The sequence below is a fragment of the Camarhynchus parvulus genome, chromosome 1A, assembly GCF_901933205.1.
Source record: "Camarhynchus parvulus chromosome 1A, STF_HiC, whole genome shotgun sequence".
NCBI classification, from domain to species: domain Eukaryota; kingdom Metazoa; phylum Chordata; class Aves; order Passeriformes; family Thraupidae; genus Camarhynchus; species Camarhynchus parvulus.
This window is the reverse complement of record NC_044586.1, coordinates 33,866,549-33,893,767: the sequence shown is the minus strand read 5'-3', so window position 1 is coordinate 33,893,767 and position 27,219 is coordinate 33,866,549. Positions and strand designations below refer to the sequence as shown.

The 27,219-nt window shown below is 36.4% G+C and overlaps 1 protein-coding gene across 3 annotated transcripts; it reads right to left on the bottom strand.

Moving 5' to 3' along the window:
- Positions 1 to 118: 118 nt before the first annotated feature.
- On the bottom strand, positions 119 to 26,999 carry CAPS2 (calcyphosine 2). 3 transcript variants are annotated; one of them, XM_030960402.1, is made up of 17 exons: positions 26,922 to 26,999; positions 24,580 to 24,626; positions 23,020 to 23,065; positions 22,779 to 22,896; positions 19,768 to 19,943; positions 17,335 to 17,454; positions 12,794 to 12,861; positions 10,344 to 10,463; positions 9,176 to 9,250; positions 7,556 to 7,651; positions 7,348 to 7,441; positions 5,985 to 6,100; positions 4,040 to 4,116; positions 3,407 to 3,561; positions 2,756 to 2,875; positions 1,591 to 1,687; positions 119 to 335 (listed from the first exon to the last, which is right to left on the bottom strand). In XM_030960402.1, exons 1-17 carry the CDS (start codon positions 26,997 to 26,999, stop codon positions 160 to 162), a joined length of 1,779 nt encoding a protein of 592 aa, XP_030816262.1. In that variant the 3' UTR covers positions 119 to 159. The 3 variants fall into 3 exon arrangements, with proteins under 3 accessions (XP_030816262.1, XP_030816263.1, XP_030816265.1); XM_030960403.1 differs by having other exon boundaries at positions 19,768 to 19,923; positions 22,786 to 22,896; XM_030960405.1 differs by lacking the exons at positions 7,556 to 7,651; positions 17,335 to 17,454; positions 19,768 to 19,943; ... (2 more) ...; positions 24,580 to 24,626; positions 26,922 to 26,999 and having other exon boundaries at positions 12,794 to 12,828.
- Positions 27,000 to 27,219: the final 220 nt, after the last annotated feature.

Sequence of the window (27,219 nt, the reverse complement as noted above, 5' to 3'; positions counted from 1 at the left end):
ATTTGCCATGTATTATTCCAAAAGCATCTGAAGTTTTCTGTCCCTGATATCAGTTTAAGACACTAATTATAAAGTAATGCCCATCAAGATTAAATCCTCTCTTACTTAGTCACTCCTTGTTTAGAAAGTGTCCCTTCTTCTTTTTTGTCATCTTCCACTCTAAATTCCCCATGAATTCCTTAAGATATTAACAAAATCATCATCACCCACAATTCCAAAACTTAATCCTTCATAGTAATCTTCAAACTCAGAATAGGACACTTCATTGGGGTTGCTGCAGGACTCTCCTAATGCTTCTAGAAATGATGATTTAATTTCTTCTTCTGCAGTTTTGCCTGTGAAAGTATATTTTTCTATTAAATACATTTTAAAGAAGAGTAAATATGTAGCATTTAATATACTTCAGGCAAGGAACTTCCAAATTTTAGCTTGCAAATATTTTTTTCATTAACAAATTCAATATTCTGATTTCAGAATTAAGTCATTGGTTCACTTATTACCACCTGTAGAAATTACCTTACTTTAATAGCATGATAGAATTAAGTATCCACAGAAAACTCAGGGTCAGCCAGTCACAATTAATTATGAGAACTTGGAAATGTTTTTCTTCAAATGACTGCAAAAGCTGCATAATGCATTTGTAAACTAAAATTCTGAAGTTATCTTGTAAGAAAGTGCATGTTTACTGTAATAAAACTTCAAAGTTCTGGGAAAACTTTAAGATGGAAATTGGCATTTGAAAAGTGTTCTGCAATTTACATCTGTGTCTTAGCAATTTTATAAAGGTACTCAAAATTATTTCATTAAGGAAAAAAGTAAAAAAAAATATGGCATTACAGCATTGGAAAAAATATATTGTATCCCTATACCCCCTGTAACTTCATGTGTTATCATTAAAATCACTGGCAATATAAAAAAGCCCCTCTCTTCTACAGGTAAAAAAGAAAGGGTCATGACATTATGGAGACTTTCACAGTGAGTAGTTTGGTACATGGAGGTTTTGTTTTCTAAAACAGACATACAAGTATTTAAATTCCTATTTTTTCAATATCAGACTTTAAAAATTTTTGAGAATCCTGAAAAAATAATGAAGAAACCAGCATTTCCTCTGTACAGGATGACAAACCTGTCCCAGAAATAAATTAAGTTCCTTCTGAATAAATTATTCAAGTGCTGAGTACATTCCATGTCAGTTAGAATCCTTGCACATTTTGATGGAAAACAGTAATGTGAAAATGAGAGTATCCTACTAAGTGAAAGATATTAATATCATATTTGCCACTGATAACTTACAGATGAAAGCTGTGAAATAACTGCTTACAGAGGTAGGGAAGAGAAGTACTCTGCATCCAGGCAGTATCAGCAGCTTGATAAAGGGCAAGTATTGAAATTGTGTATATCAACTCATTACTACTTATAGTTACGTTTGGAGAGATTCAATTCAGATGAAGAAAGTTCCCCTTTAACAGCTCAAGTCTAAGTAAATATGAAAACAGTTTGTATTTCCAACCAGTTTCTGGATCTGCTATCTCTGCTAACAAGATGATTTCCATAGGCACAGATTTTTGTTTGTTTCTTCATGTGAATTACCTGCCAATACTAGAGGATGTTTCTTTGCACAGTAACATTTTCTGACATCTACCATAGGCACACTCCCAGTTTTGTTGAAATCTAGTTTCATATACGCCTATAGGGGAAAAAAAGACTTTCATATTAGCATCTCAGGAAAAAAAAAAGTGGAAAGATAAAAAGATCAAATACACTTAACTACCTAGCACATACTTTTAGATCTTCTGCAATGGATGATGTCAATTCACCTATTTTATGTAAGGCACCAGATACTAGAAAATCCTTCTAGATTATGCAGATTCATGATTATTTTACCTCAACAGTTTTCACATCAAATATGTGTCCCCTGGTCAACACAAAAAAACAAATTGTCTCCTCTCCCTAATTTCTAGCTCATCTTTAGAATCAGAAGTTCAGCTGCTTCCCTTCTGCCTCCTCTAATTATTAAGATTCCACATTATTCTGGCAGAAGCCTCCCCACAGCCTCTCCAGCACTGCTAACAGCAGCTTCATTTGCATTTCAGTTTACTCAAATACACATGCTCCATACATAAAGCTAGGAGAGACAGATCCTCCATGACTGAAAGCATGAAAGTATTTGTCATTTTTCTTGATCGTGATATCCAGTTGCTACTCCTTTGGCTGGTTTGTGATCAGTGTCTGATATGCAAACAGCTCCACATTACATTATAGACAGATAACAAGTGGCATTTCCCATATAACGTGTCTCACAAATATGATGACTCTTACTGTTGGTCTCAAAGGAGACAAGTATTGCTGCATCCTATTTCAGGCACTGCAGGAAGAAAGTCTACACATGCAGATTTGCCAAAATGTGTCATTTGCCAGAATAAGGAAACAGGCTTCTGAAAGAGATCATCTTAGGGTACCAGACACTTCATACATGGGATGGAACTACAAGAACAGCACATATGCATGAAAACTCAAAATAATAAAGGAATTAATTCTAGAATTTAAAATGAACTAATTTAACAATGGAACAGCATGCAGTCTACTAATTTACCTTTCTGTTGATAAACTGATCTGAAACTTCAAGAAGTCAATTTCCAGGTATAGAACTTAAGAAAAATAACAACAAAACCCAACAACTAGAATATGATGAGTGACTAGCTCCAAAGTTAGACTGCAAAATATCTACACTTCAAATATCTGCAATAAAACTTACTTTTCTTACAAATGTTTTCCTATATTCATTCATTTCTCCAAATATGGCATGAGTAAATTCTCCATAGTCGACCTTATCATTCTTGCTGTCATCAAGAATAAGCCATAAGGATTCAAAGTCCTGCAATTTAAAAATATTTTGCCAAAGTTCTTTTCTAGATCCTGAAATAGAACAATTGCTATAATGGGAAATTACAGTATTCTCACAAAACCCCCCAAACTTCTAGATCCATACTCATTCAAAGATTTGTTAAAATAACGCAAGTCATCAGTGGTCACTGATGACCATAATTCACATTATTCACAGTTCTGATAGCTGTGAGCTACTTTTACTACATAATATATAAAACAAAGAAAAAACTACATAAAGAGCATGAACGAAATTATTTTTCTAAAGCCTAAAGAGAAAAAACGGGTTTCAATCACACTTGCTTCTTCATGTCATGATGTAAAAAAAGATTGCATGTTTTAAAATATATTTTTTTATTTTTAAGAACTTCACATAGAACTGCCAACATACCTTAAGGGGAAAAAAAAAACCAAAAGAAAACATGCACAACCCAGGTATTAAACTATAGATTTAAGCAACAAAAATAAGCAATTCCATAAATTAAGAAAGATAATACCCACGTTTAGTTCCAGCTAGACTCACCCCTTCAGGCATTTCCAAATGGAATACTTTTAGAGCTTCTTTCAAGGCTGCCCGAGAGAGAAGACCATTTCTGTTCTTGTCCATTTGTCGGAAATACTTTCCTAAGCCTGTTATAACCCGAAATCCTCTTTTACTTAGTGTTTCTCTGAATATACCTGGGGATTTAGAGAAATAAAGGACACAACATTTACCTGAAGTTGTCCACTTGCTATGGAGACAATATAGAAGTAAAGAACACCACATCTATGTATAATGGTGCTGGTTAGAACGACATACCCATGCATTCAGGCTCTCTTGTCTTTGATGAAAAAAAGCCAGTCCAAAAGGAAATCATCAGTTATTTAGCATTTGAGTGAAAATCATATAAAGTATGTTTAACAAACAATATCTAACAAACTTTTTTCAAAGAGACCACATAAGGAAAGAAAAAATGGCTATTGCCCTCAATATGTTCAGACTGTAAAACTGCCCTCTTCTGTGAGAACGGATTACATGCCATTATTTAACATACAAAGCAACTTTGCAACAACTGCTTCAGAAGAATACAGAAATTCCATTATGAGACACAGAGTTGCTTCTTTATTCTACAAAGATAAAGAAACTAAAATTAAATGGGTTCTGGTAGATACAAACCTTGAATCTTCTTGAAAACTTCACTGTCATCAACTACTTGCCTGGAACATTCTTCCTTGAGTTCCACAGAGGAAGCTCTAAAGAAGTCAAAATTAATTTTGATTGGTAAAATTACATGTAATAGGACTATATTCAAAACAGATGTAGTAAAAAATGCCAACATACTCAACTTTATATTTAATTCATATACTACCCTTGTAAACACAATATCCAATGGCTTGAGTTTGAGAGGGCACTCACAAAAGTCCTTGCTGACCAGCTGCAGATGCGCAGAAATTCTTTGCTAACAATATCAACTGGAATTGCCTCTTAGTGTTCATTATCCATGGATAATTCCTCCCATACATAAAATCTCCAGAAGTTTAGTTCAACCCTAATCTCATACCACTGGAAGAGTTTGTTAAAGTAACTACATTTAATCACCAACAGGAATATAACATGTAATAATTTTAATCAGAATATTTTAAAAAATGGAGAATCATTACTGTCAACTCTGAGCTGCTTGTTCACCAGTGTTTTGTCATGACATACTCCTGCTTTCTGAGGCCAAAGACTTATCTCTCTGCTATCTAGTAGGACTTTTCATCTCCACTTTGGGTACCTTCCATTATGAAGTCCCTAAAAGCTTACCTACCTAAAAGATCACCTAAACTGGAAAGTCAACAAGCACCTGCAGAGGACAACGTGCTCTCTCTAGAATACATGTAAACCAAAAGATTCATGGTTTGTGACAGAAGGACATAGCTGCTCCTGGGAACCTGCTGTAGACCTTTTGGACTGCAGCCGAACAGGATTTTCTGTCAGTAGAGTAATGAAGGTAAGAGGACTCAATTCAAGACTTATGCACCAGAGAATAGAGAGCTTAATAACATCCTCATACAGAAGAAAAAGATAGACTGAAACTTAGTCACTAATGGAAAGAATACAGAGAGAGTATAAAAAAGGAAATAATAATCAATTCCACCACAGGTAATAAAAAATCCAAAATTACAACCCATTGAGCTGCTCTTCTTTATGGTTCTTCTATTCAGAGGTAACATTGGTTCAACTCCAAATTTCACAGGTATAAGATTAGCCACAAATGATAGAAAAAGCTGCTTTACTTGAATGATAGGCTTCTGAGATGTAAAATGTCTCATATAAACTAGCTGAAATTAAACTATATTGTGTTTTATTTCACTGAAACCTAGCCGAGAGGGAACAATTAGCACTAAGCATCATACAACTATATAGTTCTAGAACCAATTAAATTTGAATTTACTGTTGTATGCACTGTTAGCTTACTCTGGCTCCTTTGCAAAGCTTTCAGTCTAAAGGGACTTCAAGGGAATATTACCATATCTGAGAACAAGCTTCATGTGTCTAAACAATTGCAGAAAGAAAATAATAGCCAAGTTCTGCTAACAAAGTAGTCTTTAGATACTGAGCATATTTAATTGAAATTAAAATTATTCTCTTCCGAATCAGGAAGGGATCAAAGTATAAGATATATGAGAAGAGCCTGGGAGAGCTGGAACTGTTTAACCTGGAGAATAGAAGCCTTGAGGGGTCTTACCCTCAAGTACCCATGAATACCTGACAGAAAGGAGTAAAGAAAACTGAGACAGGCTCTGCTCAGTGGTGCCTGTTGACAAGACAAGAGGCAATGTGCACAAACTAAAACAAAGGAGGTATATGATTTGTATATAAAAACATGTGACCTCAAACAAAACAAAAGAACAGCTTCACATTTCCATCCTCTCTTTAAAATTACTCCTTACCATTCTAGGAAGTTACTGAACTATGCAAAATCTTCCAATATCAATTACTAATTTCTCCTAACAACAGTCTATATATGAATTCTGCTTTTAGCAGGATAAGCAGTAAGGTATTAGGAGCTAATTTTTTTTTTTTTTTTTTGCTTAAGGAAAGAAAGGTAATTGGAAAAGCAGTTATCAGCACTTACTTTAGATAATCCATAGCTGCTTCATCAATACTTATCACACGAAGGGTGAAGAAAGGGTTCTGCTTAACACTTTCTGGAAGGTTATGATCGACACTTCGGAAAGTCAGATTGGCTCCCTGTTGGTAAAGCACACAATGATTTAAAAAAAGTTGTGTATTTCATAGAGGGGAAGGGGAAATAAATAAAAGCAGCAAACTAAAAGTAAAGAAGACTGAGAAGAATAAAAAAAAATGCAGTAGCTCTAACTGTAATATCTGGGCAGGCTTGGTTTATAAAGTCTCCAAAACTCATGACTTTGGAAGGAGGAGACAGAGACACTGCTCCTGTGCAAGGGACTCAACCACTTGGACCTTGTGAGAGATCTGCATATCCTAATGTCAGCCCAGAAAGCATGATAGCAGATATGGAGGTTCACAGACACAGCATCATTCCAAAGAGGTACTGAACTCAGTTCAGTACATTTTATGGATGACTTTAGGATGCAACTTTATTCAGAACACACTTCCATCTGCAGGCTGCAAAAACACACATGACAATAAAACATGAAAATCCTGACAAGTAGCTATATCTTTCATATCATGAACTCATCTATTTCATCTTCGAAATTCTTAGGTGGTTGTGTAAGCAGTTAGGATAGGCATGTGATTAGACAAAACACACTAAAACTCATGTCGACATCTTTTACTTTCTACATTTCTCACAAACATGGTTTTTCCTCCAAACTTCAGGTTTGCAGGAGCATTTGAAGAATTTGGTGAAAACAGTCTGTACTTGAAAACTTTCTCAAGTATTTATAAACCATCAACACTTTAGGCAGTACAGAAGTACAGCAGTATAGAAGGTGCAATATGATTTTTAATCAGCCACTAGATTAGATGGTAGACAAAGCTTAACATTGTTTCATACACTTGCTCTGAACAGCTGTTGTTTACATTTCAAACTGGAGATTAAAAACAATTAACCCACAATTTCTTCATGTTTAAAAAATATTTAATCATTGCTTCGAGTGTGCCAGCAGACCTTGCAAAGATTATTTACTTTCAGCAAGTACTTTGGTCTACTTCAGGATTCTCCTTCCCGAGAGAAGTGGATCACTTAGTCCAAAAAAGGTCCACACTGTCAGCAGTCTTGTGCCCTCTAGGGGGAGAACTACAAAGTACAGCTTCATCTGAAACCTAAATTTGGAACCTCTAAAACGTGGGACAACAAAACAATCCAAACTTCTGAAAATCTTTAACTCAAAAAATGTCACTTAAGGGGAAGACTTTTGGTCTTCCCGGAAGGCTAGATCACAATTTACAATTCAGATATCCAAATATTACCTCCAAAGAAATAGTATTACATGCAGCAGAAGAATACTTACAACGTAGAAGTCACTAAGATCATAAGCTTTTCCCTTTCTTTGTCCACGTTGATGATGATAAACTCCCTTCTGAATGAAAGGCAAGGCATTTGTCCTGTGAAATAATTCAAAATTGGTACTAAAACAATTACATTTATTTAAGCTCCTTGGATGCTTGGATAAGTGAAATATGTTTCCTAAAACCCTTTTAAAAAATAATTAATCCTACCTGTTTTTTCCAAACTGTCGAAATTCATACACAGTAAGGGATTTGTCACACATGAAAAAGAATCCAATCAACTCCCTACAAGCATCGTGACCATTTCTATAAGGAAAATTGAAAAGCACCTTTATGTTTTTCATCTATATAAATCCAATTCAACCCAAACATAAGTAACATTTATTTTGGAATCAGAATGGTTTGAGTTAGAACAGACCTTAAAGATGATTTAGTTCCAAAACCCCTAGTGTGGGCTGGGGCACCTTTCACTACACCACTCTGCTCAGAGCTCCATCTAGTCTGGCCTTGAATGCTTGCAGGCATGGGGCATCCACAGCTTCTCTGTGCAACCTGTTCCAGTGCCTCACAACCTCACAGTAAAGAATTTCTTCCTAATATCTCATCTAAACCTGCCTGCTTTCAGTTTGAAGTCATTCCCCCTTGTCCTATTACTACACACCCTTTTAAAAAATACCCTCTCCATCTTCCCTTTTGTAGGCACTGGAAGGGTCTAAGGCAAGAGGGTCTCCCTGGAGCCTTCCCTTCTCCTGACTGGACAATTCAACTCTCTAAACCTGTCTTCCTAAGAGAGGTGTTCCATCCCCCGGATGATCTTTGTGACCTTCCTGTGCATCACTCCAACGGGTCCTTCTCGTGCTGGGGACCCCAGAGGTGGACAGAGCACTGCAGGTGGGGTCTGACAGGAGAGAAGCAGAGTGGCAAATCCTGTCCCTTGCCCTGCTGGCCATGTTTCTTCTGGTGCAGTCCAGGACATGGTTGGTGTCCTGGATGCAAGCACACACTGCCAGATCATGATGAGCTTCTTATCCACCAGCACCCCCAAGGTCTTCTCCTCAAGGCTGCTCTCAGTATCCATTTTATTTCCAATGTTGCATGCTGTACAATTGATTTTTTAAAGAGCTCTTTGACTATTTTCTCTAACACACCATGAAATTCAAGTTGTGGATTCGGTCACATATTTTAATTCAATATTCCATTCTCCAGAATGCTAAAACACCTCTCAAGGCTTCATGTTTTAGTATGCCAATATAGTTTTCACTGATTAACTAAAGGATTGCATATGCCAGGACTACTGCATTCATTGAGGTATATGAAAGTATGTTGCTGAATATTCAGCTGTGTCTAACAAGTATACAGCTCACAGCTGCAGAAAAGCATCACTTTCAAAACTGAAAAATATGTTTATGCTACCACTACTCAAATCAGAACTTTCTAAAATTTAATACATAAGCAGCTATGAGCAAGTTGCAAAGCCATTACTACTTATAGTAGTTGTCACATCTAAAATAAGGCTAAAATAATTTTAAACAACTGAGATGCAACAGCTAACAGCACTATTTTAGACAGCCCCTGGGGTAACTGTCCTGAATAGAGCTATGGGTATGATGGTAACATAGCACTGCTTACAGATCTTAACATGGTACAGTGGGACTGTAAAGCCACTATCCATTAGCCACGTCAAAATCTGTGCTACATATGGACACCCACACATACTTTTTTTCCTTCAACATAGGGAGCAGAAATATTCAGTGCAATTAATCAGTTCAAGAGAGTAATCCTCATTCACAAATTGAGAGCATTGAAAAGCTTCACAAAACTTGTGATTACCTCGATATAATCCTACTATCGAAGCGTAGCTTGTTGGAGAGCATGTTCTCAGTTAGTCCTGATTTGGTCCTTATTCTGTGAAAATAATGCAGCATGTTAATGATACCTATATGCTCCCAGATAATTGTTACATAAAACTCAACCATTTTCCAACAGCAAAAACCATGAAATACAGTATCCTTGGCAACTGGCTGAGGAGATGATGCTTTGTAGTTGAATTAGAAAGCAACTCAGAGCTGTAAAGTGTTCTGTTATTATATAATATGAGAGTACATTCACAGAGAACATAGATATGAATGGGAAATTTTGTTTACATGCACTTACATAAAGAATTAACCTTTACCACCCACCACACTTCCATAAACCAATGCATTCTCTTGCAAAAATACACAGGTGGGAGCATTTTTACCCACATAAATATTTTATATTGGCCCTATTACTAGTTCCAGAAATGAAGATTTGTCTATGTGATGGATGTAAGAAATTGAGACTGTTATTTCTGTCTTTTTTTCCTTTTTTTAAAAATACAAAGATGACATTTGATGAGAAAGACTTAAGAGCGGGATGTTAAAATGCACAAAGCAGAAATTCTTGCCTGAATGTTGAGAAAAACAGAACAAAACTCAGACCTGCAGATTCATTTAATTTTATGGATCACAGTGTCTCCTCGGGGTTTTTTTAAGTCCTTGAAGCTACTAGTTCAATGCTGACAGTCCAGGAATGTCATTTAAATGCCAATAGGGTTAATTATTGCAGCAGAAATCAAAACATGAAAGAAAAGTATGATTATTGTGAAGATCTACATTAGCATTTACAGATGCATATTTATGCAATTTATGCACCTAAGGATAGGAATCTCTGAAAGCATTGCAAGCATCCAACCACTTGGAAAAGGCTGGCAAATCCTTGTGATGAATAATATCACCATAAGCTTAACAATGTTCTCCCAGTTTTTATAAATTCTATGAAGCAATCATTATTCACAGAGAATTTACAGAAAAAGGTCCCTGTTATCTCACTAGGCAATAACAATCACAGGAAAGCTACAAAAAAGGCCTCACATGAAGCTGGTGGATCCAAGCCAAAACCAGAACATTTGGTAAAGCAAACAGAATTCACAGAGCTAAAGAAAATATATATAGCAGGAAATTTACTTTTATAAACTTACTTTGTTTCATGGAGAGTCCTTTTTCTAAAACGCATTGGCGCCATCCCAACTCCCAGAAGTCCTGGAGCTTCCTTGCAAGCATCGGAACGTGTGGACTGCTCTGGATCACTTATAACAGCTCTGACCACAAAGAGCAGGGAGAAACCCTCTGACTGTTAGTATGGCTGGATTTCAGGTCTTACATATTTTTATGCAGGAAAGAAAACACCCAAGAATAATACAGTAATACAATCTTGAAGCAATCCATTAAGATTGCATAAATTTGTGGGCCTAATTTTTTGTTTATTTTTACAAATTCTTAAGTCTATTTCACAAAATCAAACATATGCAATAATATTCTGGCTGTGCACTGCTATGTAGTAATGTTAAATGCAGATACATATTACTTAAAGTATATTTTATATATCTTTATATTAAATAAATCTTAGTATTATGAAGGCTTGTGGGGTTTTTCATAATTTCTACTGCTTCTGTAAATATTTCATCAGTGATATTCTTTAACCATGGCTCCCTCCAATATCAGTGATATCAGTTGCTAGCACTGGCCAGTGACATCACCTCAGAATCACAGAGTAGCCTAGGTTGGAAAGGACCTTAAAGATCATCTAGCTCCAACCCCATGCTGTGGGCAGGACACCTTTCACCAGACCAGGTTGCTCAGAGCCCCATCCAATCTGTCATCCAACAAAAACATTGGCACTTCCTCCCTCAAAGTGCTAACTACACAGCTGAGAGGGTCTCAAAGTCCCAATAAGCAAAAAGGAACAGATTAACTGGGATTTGAACATTTTGATATTCTCTGTATCAGTTCAACAACTAAACAAAAGAAGAGAACCTTTAAAAATAACTGAGATGCTTGTTATGCTATTAAAATGGTTATCAGAAGGGGAAAAATAATTTTGCATAGCTATTATAGTTTTCTAAACTTGCTCTCTGATCTATACAGATACATCTTAGTACACATCAGTTACACTGATTTAATTGCAAGATTTGCTCTACTAAAAAAATATTCAAAATACCTTTGTATTTCCTTAAATAGCTTTTATTCATGCAACAGTTTTGAACTAATCTTTTCCGATTAACATCCTGATATCTGATTCCAATTTGTTTAGAAGTACTGGCAGAGTTATATTTGGAACATAAACAGAGAGATTTTTTAAATTAAAACTTCATCCTGATGCAGCTGCAGCACTACTGAATATTGTTTTGACATTATCAACAGAAAGGTTCAGAGTAGAAGAAGTAAGACATGGAAAAAATAAGGCAAAGCAGCAGAAGGAGGAAAAACACAAAATGGGCACAGATGTTTAATGCAACATCAGTAGTACTAAAACACTTCAACATAACCAGCATATTTTTAAGATCACCTCTGTAAATATCTTTAAAGGGATATGACACAAGCCAAGCACTTATCTGAAAACTGGGGGTTCCAACCCTGCATAGTTGCATAATTTTAATCCTGAGGATTAAAATTGGAATTTAACATTGCGCTTCATGACAGTCTTATTTCCCTCAGGCAACCTTCTTTTCATGTCAGCTTTTAAATAGTGTAAAAGTGTTAAGAGACTTTCAAACAATATAGGTCATTTAAACTTCCAGTGTAATAGAAATAAAAACTAAAATGGTGAAGTGCAACAGCATTTCAACCTCAAAATTTTAGGATTTGATGGGCTGGAACACCAGTGCAGATGACTCCGGAGTCTGTAAACTATGCACAGAATGCAAAATAATCTAGACATACTCACAGATAATTTTTTGTAAGTATGAAGTAACATGAAACTATATTAAACTAGCTTGCATCTTTGTATATTGTCACAACCAGACAGCTTGCATAAAGCCCTGAATTATTAAAGCATGCTTAAAATAGAGGGATCTTTCTGCACAGAGGCAATGCTTTCTTGAAGTTAAAGCGATAGCAATGAAGGCGCGAGATCTTACTGTACAACCTGGACCAACTCATTTATAATAGTGCCTTTTTTCCCTACGTGCCCAGCATTGGTATAATACTCCTTTATGCCTGAGATGTGCTGTTTCAGTATTAATAAAGGATGAAAAAATATAAATAAAGCTAAGATTTTTGGAAAGGACAATAAATATTGAGGACATGTAATTTATAACATCAGGCATCCATGTATTTTCTTGAGGAGCAAGAGGGTTATTTTTGACAGCTAGTGCTATTGTACAGACCTTAAAATAGGTTCAAGCATAAAGTTAGGACTTATTTCCAGGAAAAAAAAATAACATACACATGGCACTTTAAACTGATATTTTAAGATGCAATAAAAAGCCTTTCACTTAAAGAATTTTTTGTAAATAATAGTACTACATAAGACTTCATAAGATTTGGAACAAGATGATCAAAACATCTCTTAAACAAGAAAAGCCAAACACTAATGGATCTAAATCCTTCTATAGGGAAAATTGAAATTTTACATTATAAATTCATTTACCTACATAATTGATCCACCATAACTTGTTCTACAACAGCCTGTTTTCTCCTCTCTGAAGCAACATCCTCCTGCAATGAAAAACTGGCTGAGAACAAGTGAAATACATAATAGCAGGCACTTCAAATAATAAGTTACCCTTGAAGACAGCATTCAGAGGTCACAAACTTACCTATGCCACAATTAATACGTTTTTATATTTTTAATAGATTCTATTTGCATAAAAAATAGTCATATAATATCCTCTGCTACACACTCAATTTGTCTATGCATATTAGTTGTAATAAATATGAGATTTGTAGTATTTAAGTTTACAGACAAAATCCTTATTTCTGTATTGTTTCTAATGGATTCTGTAAGTACAATAAAGCCTGAGGAGACTCACATTATTCCAGGTTTTTCAGGTGACACAGATTCCAACTAAGAGAATAAAACTTTACCTCCAGCAATATTTAGTCAAAAATTCTTTCAAGACTTTGTCTCAGTTGCAAGACTTTTCTTTCCTGCATGCCACTATAATGTTCTGCTGAGACAGGTCAATCTGAAAAACCTCTCAGGAAATGTCATCCTAAAGGGGAAAGGCGATTTAACATGATCTTCTTTTAATTTTTATTAGAGTAACACTGAACCGTAACCTTGTGCCATTCACTGTAATGTGTGCAGGCATTGATCATAACCTGTTACACAGAGAGAACCCAAAACACAAAAGTATGGTCCAGGATTGTATGGAGGCCACCAGCAATAACCAGGCCTCAGCACCTCTCTTAATCTTCCACATTCTTGAAGTTTTTTACTGCATTTATTTTGCCTTTTATTCCAAAAATTTAATTTTATATATGAGAAAACAGAGATTATTGTTACTGAGGGGGTTTATGCAAACTTAGTTTTTTTAGATATTCTGAAACTAAAGATAATTTTCTAATTGGTCTTATGTGCAAAGGAAATCCTAGAGAGATCTAGCCTTTGTGTGGATGAAGAACTGAGAAGTTCCCAGGTACCTATAAGAGATAATTCCTAATTCCACAGAGATGTTATGGGTAGAATTCACAATCTTCAAATAAATACTGACTGGCACTAGTCAAAAAAAAAAAAAAGCCAAATCAAACAAACCCAAATAACTAATGCAACACCAGACCAGCTGTTGATTATTCCAAACTGATTTTAAGCCTTAGAAGATTTCAGAATTGTAAGAGGTAGGAGGCTTTTTCATTTGATTTCATGTTTCATTTTTGCACCTATCAGGTGCAAAAACTACAGGGTGCTTCATTCTGAGTTACTGATTCTTTACCCATTAACTGTTGCAACAGATTAATTAAAAAGAATGATTTAAAGGAGGACATGGTGATAGTATAGGGCAGTATTTGTTATAACATATTCCATGGACCCAGTTTATAGATCCAAACCAGTTAGCATGCCAAAAAGAATCTGATTTTTAAAAAACCAAACAAAGAAAACCTTACACCTTAAATTTCAATTTAATTAGGTCACTGAATAATCTTTCATGAAACATCTTCCATTCTGCTCTTAGACAAAAGGTCTGCTATGAAATTACAAAAATGCGGAGGGGAGAGGCAAACATTGAATTTGTAGCAGCTCTTGCTGCAAAAGTAGTTACTGTTGTTGCCTAAATATGAGCATTCAGAGGAAAACAACCTTCTTCAGAGGTTATATACGACATCTATTGGCAATGGGCTGTGAATCACAAAGTCATGGAACAAACTGAACTGGAAAGGGCCTACAAAGAACATCGAATCCAACTCCTGGCACCACACAGGACCATCCCTGAATCACACCATGTACCCAAGAACATCGTCCAAACACTTCTCGAACTCTGTCAGGTTTGGTACTGTTAGCACTTCCCTGGGGGCCCTGTTCTGGTGCCCAACCACACTCTGGGTGAAGAACCTTTTCCTGATATCCAACCTAAACCTCCCCTGACACAACTTCAGGCCATTCCCTTGGGTCCTGTCAGTGGTCATAAGAGTGAAGAGATTGGTACCTGTCACTCCTCTTCCCATAATGAGGATGTTGAAGACCACACTGAGGTCTCCCCTCAGTCTCCTCCAAGCTCAACAGAGCAAGTGAGGAGATCATCTGCTCCCCATACAGCTTCCACTCAAGGCCCTTCCCCATCTTTGTTGCCCTCCTTTGGACACTTTCTAATACCTTCATGTCTTTCCTATATTGTGGCACCCAAACCTGCCCCCAGCACTTGAGGTGAGGCTGTCCCAGTGCAGAGCAGAGCAGGACAATCCCCTCCCTTGCCCAGCCATAATGCTGGGCCTGATGGACCCCAGGACAAGGTTGGCCCTCCTGGCTGCCAGGGCACTGCTGACTCATGTTCAACCTGCCAGGACCCCCAGGTCCCTTTCCATGGCACTGCTCTCCAGCATCTCGTTCCCCAGTCTGTCCTTACATCCAGAGTTGTCCTGTCCCAGGTACAGAATTTGGCACTTTCCCTTGTTGCACTTCATGTGGTTGGTGATTGCCCAGCCCTCTGATTGTTGAGGTCTCTCTGCAGGGCCTCCCTGCCTTCGAGGGAGTCAGCAGCTCCTCCCAGTTTTGTATCATATGTGAACTTGTTCAGTGTCCCTTCCTGTCCTGCTCCCAAGTCATTTAAGATGTTGAAGAGCACAAGGCCAAAGATGGAGCCCTGCAGAGCTCCACTAGCAAACTTTCATCCCAAATTACAGAAAAATCAAGAGAAGTTCTACTTTAACATTTGACTTTTTGGTAATGATTACAGTAAAAGGACATGTTAACATTGTGTAGCCTTGAGCAAAATTTTCAGGTAAATAAAATGAAATGCCAACAATTGAGGCAACATATACAAAATGGAATAAATACACATGGAGCTACTACTGCCAGTTTTTTCCAGTATTCTACCACTATCAGAAGCTGGACCTAGGAGAGCCTGAGATGGTCCTCAAAAGAGAGAGTGAGTCAGCCTGTGCTGACCATGAGTGCTAACAAATAACAAAAGGGTTCTGAAGAGCTTCAGTAACACCTTGCTCAGACACCTGCTGGCTTTATTTTAAGGCATGGCAGCTACAGACTATCTCGTCTTTTGTAGTTTTGCACTGGTCCCTTTCTCAGGGCTTTCACTGTACTTGCTTTAGCACTAAGTAATTACTCTAGGGATAGTTCCAGATTTTTTTCCATTATCTTTAGCCAGTAGTATAGATTTTTTAATTTATTCTAGAAATAAAAGCTTAAGTACTTCCTCAAAAGATTTTCTTGTCATGAAAATTACCAGTGACCTCAGTAGAGCAATATCTGCATTCATTTCAACAAGACTAGAAATCAAATAAATGGTTGCAATGATGTAAAATTCAATGCATAGTGACGAGCAAATAAAATTAATTAAAATTACTATTTACTTTAAAAAATCATAACATTTCCCATGGCTTATTATTCCATGAGAAAGTTAGAATGCATAACCCTTTTCAGCAATCCCTTCAAAAACCAGTTATAAAAGCCATCAGTCTGCATATGCAAATACTGAATCATGCAATATCAAATCAAGGTTCTTCATCCCTGTAAATAATCCTAAATTCAAGGCCTGCCTCAGATGGGCAAGACTCCTATTGTTCAGTCCCAAAAAAAAGTAAAATTCACATCTATGTAATGAATCAAAGAAGTGTATTGGGTACATCCATGTGAGGAAAGTTTTAATTCAGCTCTCTGCATGCTACTGAGTCCATGGTGGTTTCCAGACTTCAGGGTTCCCCTCTTCCTTCAGAAAGGATCTGACTAAAGTCCAGAGCAAAAACAATTGAAAGGAGCAGCTAAGGTAGCTTGGGTTTGTTTAGTTTGCAGAACCAGCAGCTATAAGGCACTCTGAAGAGAAGTTACAGAGAAAAGAGAACCAAACTTTTTTGACAGAAGCCAAGAGTATAACAGGAGGTAAAAGTTACACACTGAGCCTTGGGAGGACTGGTGTGGACAATAGGGAGAACTTCCTCACACAGAGAATAGCATGTGCATGAAGATGTTGCTTAGAGACACTGTAGAAGCTCCATCCCTAGAGCTTGAAGACACAGCCACAGTTGTTGCTGACTCAATCTAATACTAGCTGATGGAATTATGGAATCCATTGAATAGAGGCTCAGCTAAAAGCTACAGATCAGAGGAAATCCTAGAACCATAGATTATCCCGAGCAGGGAGAGATCCACAGGGATCACCAAAGTCCAACTTCTGACACTGAATGTAACATTATGTTTAGGTTCACTCAACTACCTCAGTTATTCCTAGTTGTATCTGTACATATTACTCATAATTTGTGTTCTCATTTATATAGATTACTGCATAAAATACAAGCACTGCAGATAAGATTTTAAAATGCTCACTGGATTGCTCAGTTCAGCTCCCATTGAAAGAAGTGTTTAAACTCACACGATTTCAATGGGTGCAATTACATACTAGACCCAAATCTCCAAAGGCATAACTTCTGTTGAACTTCTGGGAAGCCGTTCTCCACATCTAGGTGGAGAAATAGCATACATACCAATAATACCAGCATAATACCAGTCCGAATACTTACAGCTTCTGATTTCCTTATGTTGTGCTGCATATTATAAGGTTTGTTTGTATAGCATTGTTGCAGGAGAGCTTTCTTATCAAGGGTTAGAAAATCATTGTCTCCATCTTCAAGCTGTGTACCCTACACAAAAATACATTCTTTTTATAACTCAAATGTAATGAATTGTAATAAAAACAAACTAAAAAATCCACATATGTTTTCCTCAAGAATTTATTTAAAAATACTACTTTCTTCTTTACTTTTTAATGTGTCAACTTCTTCCACTTCATGCTAACTAAAAGAGAATTTTTTTAAGCCTAGCTTTTTACAGAAACTGAACTTACAAGGAAAGACTAGAGAGCAAGATTTGTATCTTTTGAATACTTACCAGTTTTCATTCATACTGAAATAAATAACAAAATTTTTAAATCTCAAGAATACTGTGTTCCTACAAGCTTTGTGAAAAAACAGCAGCAAGTCAGAGAAAGCAGACTTTAGTATCTCTGAGGAGAAGAACTCATCCTTTTTCTGTTCAGCACAGGAACAGCCAAGTGGAAGCAGAGGATTTGCTGTTAGGTATAAAGCTCAAAGCTCACTGCTTTGTGTAGAGATACTGCTTTGTGACCAGTGAAGAAGTTAAATATAGCCTAGACAGGGAAAAGCCAAAGCATGCTACTGGTTCTAACAGACTTGTAAACCAGTCCCAGAGTATTACAGAAATATTTCCTACAGGGACAATATGAAAAAAAAGGATGCAGGAAGTTTTGACAGAAACAGGCTTAGTAATCTCCTCTAGGAGCACCTTCTTGACAGAAAAGAGAAGTTGTTACAAGTTCCACTAATCAAGCAAAACAAGCATGTTGAAATCTTTTTGTTTATTCATCTAATCAGGTAGTGATAATATCTAACACAAAAAAATTGTTCTGATAGACATTATATTAATATCTTTGAGAAGAATTAACACACATGCTTCTAGTGCTTAACAAGTATCTTTCTGGAACCCAAAATCACCAGAAAAAAAAAAAAAGCCAATCCTGCTTTTTCTCTCCCAGCATACATTTGCCATCTATTTCTTCATTTTTAGATAACTTGGCTGCTCCTGTAAATACCCTTTTGATGGGCCTGCAGTAGTGCATATAAAGGAGTCACTCCTTGGAAAACAAATGATACGGGTATCAGACCAGTACATTAGAGTGGAATCATTAGAAAAGCAAAAAAAAAAAAAAAACAAACCACCAAACTATAACAAATCTCCAGAACAGAAAACCTTATCTGCCACTAAACATTAAACTAAACCACAAAGCACCTCAACTTTTTTTTCATTCACCTCTTATTCACAGAATGTTTATTAATAGGTTTTTTCAGATTCTCCTGTATCCGATCACTAGAAGCACAATTTGAAGAGAAAGTTCTTTTAAAGTTATCTACAATATGCGAAACAATCTTTCTTTAGAAAAACCTTCCCTTTTCATTCTACTGAATGTTAAGAAAGCAAATTCAGTAAACTCATTGTTATTCATCACAAACCTTTTCTCTGAAAAGCAATGAGCACAATATGTTCTATCAACATTTGCATACTTAACTTTCCATTAAGGTTCTTAAATGGTCATCTACCCTCAGCAGAATCCAGCATTCCACCAGTCCTCACAGCTGTTGCTTACTTAGATTTCCTGCTTCCTTACACCTACAATGATGCATCTTTCCCTGTTCAAACACTCTCCTCCACTATCTCATCCAAACACTATTAAAGTTGGGGTTTTTCACACCTCTGTTTTCCAGTTTCTCTCCACTGATCTACCCTTTCTTTCCACCTTAATCTGAAAACACAGAAGAAACCTGGCAGAATTAGTACAGCTTACAGTCCAACTGTACTGAATCTTATACCATATCAAAGCAAAAAGTACAGATAATATCATTCATTATTTTAACCCCATATTCCTTTGCATTTTCAGTGTTAATAGTTCTCTAAGGAACAGATTAAATCTTTAACTTCTCCTTTTTTAAGTCCCAATATACAGAATAGTAATTAAAGTACTTCTAGGCTTAAAAAATGAAACAGTTTGAATTAATTTCTCGTTTTGGAAATAACAATTTACCAAGATCTTTCTGCTGTCTTTCCTGTTCTGACAGGCTTTAAGTTCTCCCTTATCAATCATGCTAACCTTCAGGCTCAGGCTACAGGAGCACTAGGATGGCCAGTGTTACCCTCTTTACCAGAGAACACAACCAGACATTAATTCTCAGAGCACTTCAGTTTCTCTCTCTGCAACAACTGAAACAACCTTCCTACAGTTTATCTCCTCCTCAACATCAGATGTTTAAATTACATGTTTTTATTTCTTTACAATAAAAACATGAAATTAATTACATACATGTGCAAACCTTTCCAAACAGTATAACGAAATATTGATGTACAGTTGCTATTTAAAAATGCAATTTCTAATTTCCAGCTACCTTTATTGAAGTGTCTGGACACTGGAGGTGGTCTTTTTTCTTTTCTGCAATTCTCTGAGGATGCTGCTTATATTCTTCCTTCATACCTGCTTCATACTGACCATGCTTCGACTTGGATCTGTCTCTGAGGGACGGCAGATTTTCTGGTCTTGTCCTCTGCTCCAAAACACAATGTTAAAGCAATTAGTAATTAACATAAAAGCCTCTGTCTGGTCTATTGATTTGAACAGCATTTTTTTAGTTCCTATAAAGTATAATGTCTAAAACCTCTTGATATAATGCTTCAAATTAAGAAAAAATGCAAGCAGGACTGCACATTCAGGCTTAATTTTCATTGAGTTCTTCAAATTCTACCACCATTTTTCAATCTAAAACATACACAGTCACATGGTTTTACATCACTTTTAAAGAAAGAAGTCAGACTCAGTGGTTCTGCCTTATAACATCACTAAAACGGAAATTCTGACATTTGATTTTTGGATGGCTGAAAATAGATGGATGGATGTTATTTGGTCAGAAGTTCTAATACTCTTGTATGGCCGGTGAGAACTGGGACACTGTTCCTTAGAACAACATCAGCTGCACAGCTGAGTACCTTTCTAACCTTACACCCATTTCAGGGCTCTGCACAACAGAGGCTGGCATCAGTAGAAAGGGCAGCAATGACAGAAGTCCATGATTCCGTTTTCTTCTGTCTCCCTGAGTAACTAAACACCTTCACTATTTAAGTTCTATTCCCTCGGTGCTAATAAAAAAAAAAATTAAGGTGGCCTTCTCTAGCATCTCAACACTTGCAACTCATCTTGCAACAACAGTGTTACAGTCCCGCTCTAGAAAACCGTTCCACAAAACCCAAAAAGATTTATGTTTTTGAAGAGCCAACTTTCTCCTTCAAAGGAGGATTCACATCCCTTCCCAGGTTAATTCCTGAATTATAAGAGTATATTTAAATTTTTCCTCCAAAAGTGACCTATTTTAGGAAGATTTACTTACACAGTTACTGAAGAAGCTGGAATCTATCTGGCTCTGGGAAAGCTTGGTCAGAGCCCCAGAAGCAAGAAATGCAGAAGTAAAGGCCTCTCAGAGGAATACATCAAAATATTTTAAAACAGCTTTAAAATCTTCTCCACAGAAAAAAGATGGGGAGCAAGTCAGGCAAAAAAGGGAGAGAGGAAGAGGGAGAATGAGAGACAGAAAGAGAAAGGGTAAGTAAACAGAAAATGCATTCCAATACTTTGAGCACTCAATATTTAAGACATAATGAAGGTAGAAAGGAAACAAGAGATAAAGGAAAGCAAAAAGAAAGGGAGAAAGACCCTGAGAAACAAAACCCCACCAACCTTCTACAAGCACTCCTGCAGCTTGACAGAGTTATACACAGGAACTTTGTTTAAAAAAAATGGTAAAGCAAGCAGGGTAAGCATGAGCATCCAGACCCAAAAAAGGCCATAACAACTGAAGCATATTAGCACTGCACATTTGCAAGGCAGTAGAAAGGAAAATAACCTATCAGTAATTACAGGTTTACAGTTACATCTTGAGCCATGTATAAATACCTATGTTGGGCATGTATTCTAAAAACTAGTATATTCTTAGTACATTATTTGAAAAAGACAAAAAAAACCCACCATTTCAGTTTTTACTTAAATGAAATTGTTTTTCAAGTAGAGAAACCAGTTGGTTATATTGGGGAACATACAAAAATAGTGATCTTGGCAGATTCACCTTGAACTCCAGCCAATCTGCAGTTCTCCCCTTCAAGTTACTATATTATTTGTTTCAAGGAGCAGAGGTTATGTACAAATTAATTTAAAATTGGTTTTTCTTCTAGTTAAAATCCTGGTGGGTTTGGGTTTTGGTTTTTTTTTTGGTTTTGTTTGGGTTTTTTTTTTGTTTTGGTTTGGTTTTTTTTCTTATTTCTTTTTAACACTCATTTGGACATTTCTTTTTTTTTCTTACTTCTTAAAAATAATTTTTAAGAATTTAAAAAAAATTTTAAGAACTTAATTCTTAAAAATAAGAATTAATTAATTTCTTAGTATTTCTTAATTTCTTAAGGTTTACATAAGTTAAATCTTTTTGAAATAATGGAATTTTAATCAGTGTAATTTTAATATTTTCTCCAATAACCTAGCTCCTGTCTCATAAAAGAAATTATAACACACTACATTTTCAGACCATATACCGTAGTAGTAAACTGATAAGACTTTTTGTCAGCCTGTATTTTTTCAACTTCTTTACCTCCATTTTGTTCTGACACAATTTTCTAGACACCTATTTAAAGGAAAGCAGGAAATAAGATGTATCATGATCAAATAAAAAATTGTCACATTTATTTTGTTCATACTTAATTCAGATATAAGAATTCAAAAGAACTCTTTTCCTGCATTCAGGGAAGTGTAATAACTGAGTAATTAAATTAACCCTAGAAACTTTTATAGTGGATATTGATCCTGAACAATGTTGCACTGTACTGTAAATTAGAATATTAGCATCTGGGTTCCTGATTTTCCTTAAAAAGCACCTAAGACTAGTGGTGATTAAGTTTCTTAGTTATCCAGAGGGGGAAAGCTGACATGATGAGGAAATTTTAACAATAAAAAGAGCATCACAAATTAGACACAATTCTAAAGTTTATGTCCCAGTTCTGTTTTAAAGACAACAGCCCTAAGAAAAAAAAAATTAAATGGCTGCAAGTAACTCCAAAAGTTTTCTTTTCACCAGAAGTAACTACTGCTCCATAGAAATAATACTTAGTGTTTGTAAACATGGATTTTAAAAATAAGTACAAAAAAAGGGTAAGTGCATCAATCAACAAAGAGCTAAGTTATGTAATAAAATATTTTTTATAAATATTCTAAAGAATCTCAGTAAAAGGACTTTGCTAAAAATATTTTGGACCAACAGCACTTGAAGATACGAGCTTAACCAAGAACACTTACATTAAAAAATATGCATGCTTTTCTAAATTACTGCTAAAGGGGTATATTATAAAGAAATTTGTAGTGACAGACTGACATGTTGATGCTGTGCATATGGAGTCTGTAATGACATTCTCCACTCTGAAGATGAATCTTGCTGGCACCTAAGAGAAGAACTTCCAGTGTATGGCATGTAAGAGTCCCCATCCTAAAATCACAGAAAAAAAGGACAAGCAATCATAGTTGTTTTATATTCAGAGTGATACTTTTAAAAATTCCTGAAAAATGTGAATTCTAAAAACTTTTTGAGACAAAATTAATTTACAATTACCTCTTCATCAGAATCTCCCAGCCTCCCCAGATCTAGGCATGGCACCCTGCAGGGAGTTAAAACAATTTTAACAGCAATACATTCCCTCTTTTTTTAACTACAATAAAAGCACTGCCTATTAGTTATTATTAGGTCCTTCACAAAAATTTCCATGCAGCTGGATATGGGCTACTCAGCAAATCTCTATTAGCCCCTCTTTCTTCAGCTCAGCAAGTGGCCACAGAGCTTCTCTTCCCCAGTAGCAGAGTACCCTGTCAGCTGAAAAGGATCCTCTTTACTCCCACATTGGCTTCTCTTCATTCCCCAACAGGAGCTACTGCAACATGATCATAAATAAGGGGTGCCTTACTCTTGTCTTCCACAGCACATCCGTGTCAACATTCCTCCATAATCAGTCATCAGAGAGCAAAATGGAGGTAATTGCTACTGGGGATGCAAATCTTGTGAACTTTCCGTAGGAGATTAACACCTCAGTATCTTGTTCTGCTTAAAGAAATTAAAATATCTCTAATTCATCAAAGCATCTCTGTGCCTCCTGCCTTTACTCCAGGTATATTGCAGAGCACCTTGAACAGATTTTTTTTTTATATTTTACCACCAATATTTGCAAGCAACTCTGTTATATCTTCTTGGAATAAGAGAGCTCCTTATCTTACAGTCTTTTTTTATTAGATAATGATAGACAGTACACAGAAATTTGAATGTTTTGACTTTGGTTGGAAGAATCAAAGGTCATAGTCACAAACACTTATAAAATAATTACATGCATTGGCTCTAAGGCATTTCAGTAAACAAAACTGGCTAAACCATCAATCATGGTCCTTGGAAGAGTAGATATTCCTTATGTGCCAAAGTCATTATTAGGTTTTAAATTTTAAAAGCACAAACAAAACTTCCCATTGCTTGTAAAAACCCTTCACAACAGCTTCTCTGTATTTTTTACTGTAATATTTGTAAAAGCAGTCAATAGCTAAAATACCATTTTTCTCCTTTTGGCATTAAAAATATTCAAGCAAAACAATGCATAAATATGTAGCTCTGAGTGACACCATCTGAAGAGGATGGAGCCAAGTTCTTGGTGCTGCCCAGCAATAGGACAAGAGGCAAAGGGCAGAAACTGATGCACAGGAAGCTCCACCCCAAAAAAACTCCTTCGCCACAGATGACTAAGCACTGGAACAGGCTGCCCAGAGAGGTTGTGGAGTCTCCCTCACTGGAAATACTCAAACACCATCTGGATGCAATCCTGAGCAATGTACTCTGGGATGACCCTGCTTGAGCAGGGAGGTTGGACCACATGGACCGGTGGGTTAGACCCAATGTGGTCTCTTCCATCTTTACCCATTCTGTAATTAAACCTCCACTCAGCCAAACATAAGTCAATTTAATTCCAAAGTAAATAATACATCAAATATTCTACTCCAAATATAAATCACAGAAAACAAACCTATGATGATAAATTTCATGGAATACTAAGTTGCATGTCACTACAAATGCAAATGCATTGTATTAATAATACACACAATTAAACAAGCTGATCAGAAATAGAGGCAGACTTACTCTGGCGGGCAAGGACTGTTTGTAGCCTGTCTATTTGGTCTCCAACCCTAAAAGAATGACACATTATTACATACCTAGGGGATCCAGATTAAAATACATAGTTCTCACTTTTCAATTTCTCCTTAAATATTTAAAATTAGAGGCTTAAAGTATCTGTCCAACATACTTGACTAAGACACTACTAACAAGGGGAAAAAACCAAAAACTTCTCATTGAAAGCTAATTCTTACACATCATGAGACTAGCAGACTGAATATTCATCATGACAGTAAGACTTCCAGCCATTAAGAATCTAGACAGCATCCACATCAGCTATAAATAATACATTAAAAATAATGCGTGCTCCTGAGGCTTTGTACCATCACTGCTCACAAGGCTTCAGGTCACATTGTCCTTGTTGGGTGGGAACCAATGCTTAAACCAAAACCACAAGACTGACAGCCAGCTGGCTCACAAGGAGCTAGCTCAGACCCCAGAGAACCCCTGATATTTGGTGTAACTGTTTCATCTCAGCTTTACTATAGCAGTCCTGATGATGATTAGGCAGTTCAGTTTATTTATTTTGCAAGGCTGGATACCACACAGATCTCCAAACTCAACTGAGCAAGAACACAGCAGGAAAAGAGACTTGAGCCAAAGCATCACCTATCCCCCTACGGCTTTTGAAAACAGTTAGCAGCAAATCCATAGGGAAGGCTGCTTGGTGCAAGCACAAAGTAACAATTCACCTAACTGGCCTCCCAGTCTGAAAAAAAATTGTTTGGGAACACTCAGAACCAGGGCTAACGTTTTTGTTTTCACACTTCTCAGCTCATAAATCTCAGCATCACAGCCGAAACGGAGCAGAATCCTATTTCCAGCAGTGCTCGAACATCCTTCACGATCTGAGAGCGAGCACAAAGCTGTAACTCCTTTCTTGCCATACAGCCTTGTAGCTGCTCCCGAAGCACAAGTTCGGCAACACTACCCTCTAGTGACTCCAGAAGGAGCCCGGGTACCAGGTCTGAGAGCTCCTCGCAGGTAATGAGCACCGCCACCCTGTGGTCACCTACCTAAGACCATCAAGGCATCAAAAACAAGGCATTACATCCCACATTTCTCTTTTTTCTGTTCTATTTTAACTGTGGTGAGGCAAAGAACACAGCTAATTCTAGATGCTAAAGCCTTAACATAATTCCTTTTCTAGAAGTCAACAAATCAGGAAGAAAGCAAACAAAAACCATTGTGAACACTGGGGTGAAGCACATGATTTCAGTATAATTTTAATTTAAATTTACTTTTGCAAACTACCAAAAATCACGTGGACTAGAGAGTCTAAATTTGGAAACTTAGTTGCACAAGAAAGAAAAAAGGGATGAGGGATTAGAGGGAAAAATGACATTTCCTTTTACAACCCATACTAAATGCCTCAAATGTTCTTGTTGTACACAGGTATTTAATGTTCAAAAATCTGGTTAAAACATTAACATGATAACATTGGTGTATTAATGTTCACAAGAGGTCTTTTTTCATTCCAAATCAAACTGAAAAGAAGACCAGCAACTTGGCAAACTCCAAGAATTCCTAATGTGGTCATGCAACAAATAAGGAAGTAAAATGGGTGCTTGGGGGCTGAGGGAGGATTAGCAATTAACTTACCTTCATGAACATAAAGTACATAGTATCTGTGAGAAAAATAAACTGTTACTTACAATATTAATATTTACCTTAGCAGTAAGGAAAACAATGGCCTTCAGAATCCAAGATCATATTTGCAGGGACTATCAAAAGCTAGCCCTAAAGTTTCTACTACAGTGAACTTGTGAGGGTTGCACATCTACCCTATTTTAAAGCATAAACTATTAGGAATTCCTGGAAAACATAATTTCCCTCCATACTGAACGCAGAGCACTGAGATTCATTTTTCATGTCAACCTAAAATCATGCCTTTTCAAATTGTATTATGGGGGCTGCTTTACTTTATTGCTGTCTTGCAAAACAAAAACACAGACACACCTGTTGCCAGTTTCACCAACAGCTGGAGACAGCACACACAGTACATGTTCAAGCCTCTGTTGCTCTTAACTGCAAGTACTAGTTCATTCTTAAATCCCCCACATTCCAATTAAGTACTCAGAGTAGCAGTTATTCTTGGATAGCTGTTTATATTGGAATTTCTCACCCTCATTTGAGAAGCTGTCATACTAAACTATCCCTTTCTGACAAAAATAATTATTTTAAAAGGTGTCTCCTCTATAGAATGGATTTTAACCTCAAACTAAGAACCTTGTGAAGTATGACTAAAATATTTTTTAAATGTCAAAGTAAGGAAGAAAAACAATCACAAGCCTTCCATTGACTACCTGACATTTCTTCCCCCTCAATGACAACTCAGCCTTTCTTCGAGGGGATGCACCAACACCTTTAACTTCCAAATCCATGCAAATTCAATGGCTGGCAGCTTTCAGAAAAAAACCTGAAAAATAGAAAATACTATTAAGAAAAACATGTATTATTTTATCTAACTACTTCTGGGGGTAAAAAAAAGTTACTGCATTAGAAAGAATTTTGTTATTGTCTTCAGCAAGCTATGAAATGCTGTTGGTTTCTCTTTTTCAGAGCCTCTTAATTTCAGCCTTTTATTACTAATGCTTAATCAGA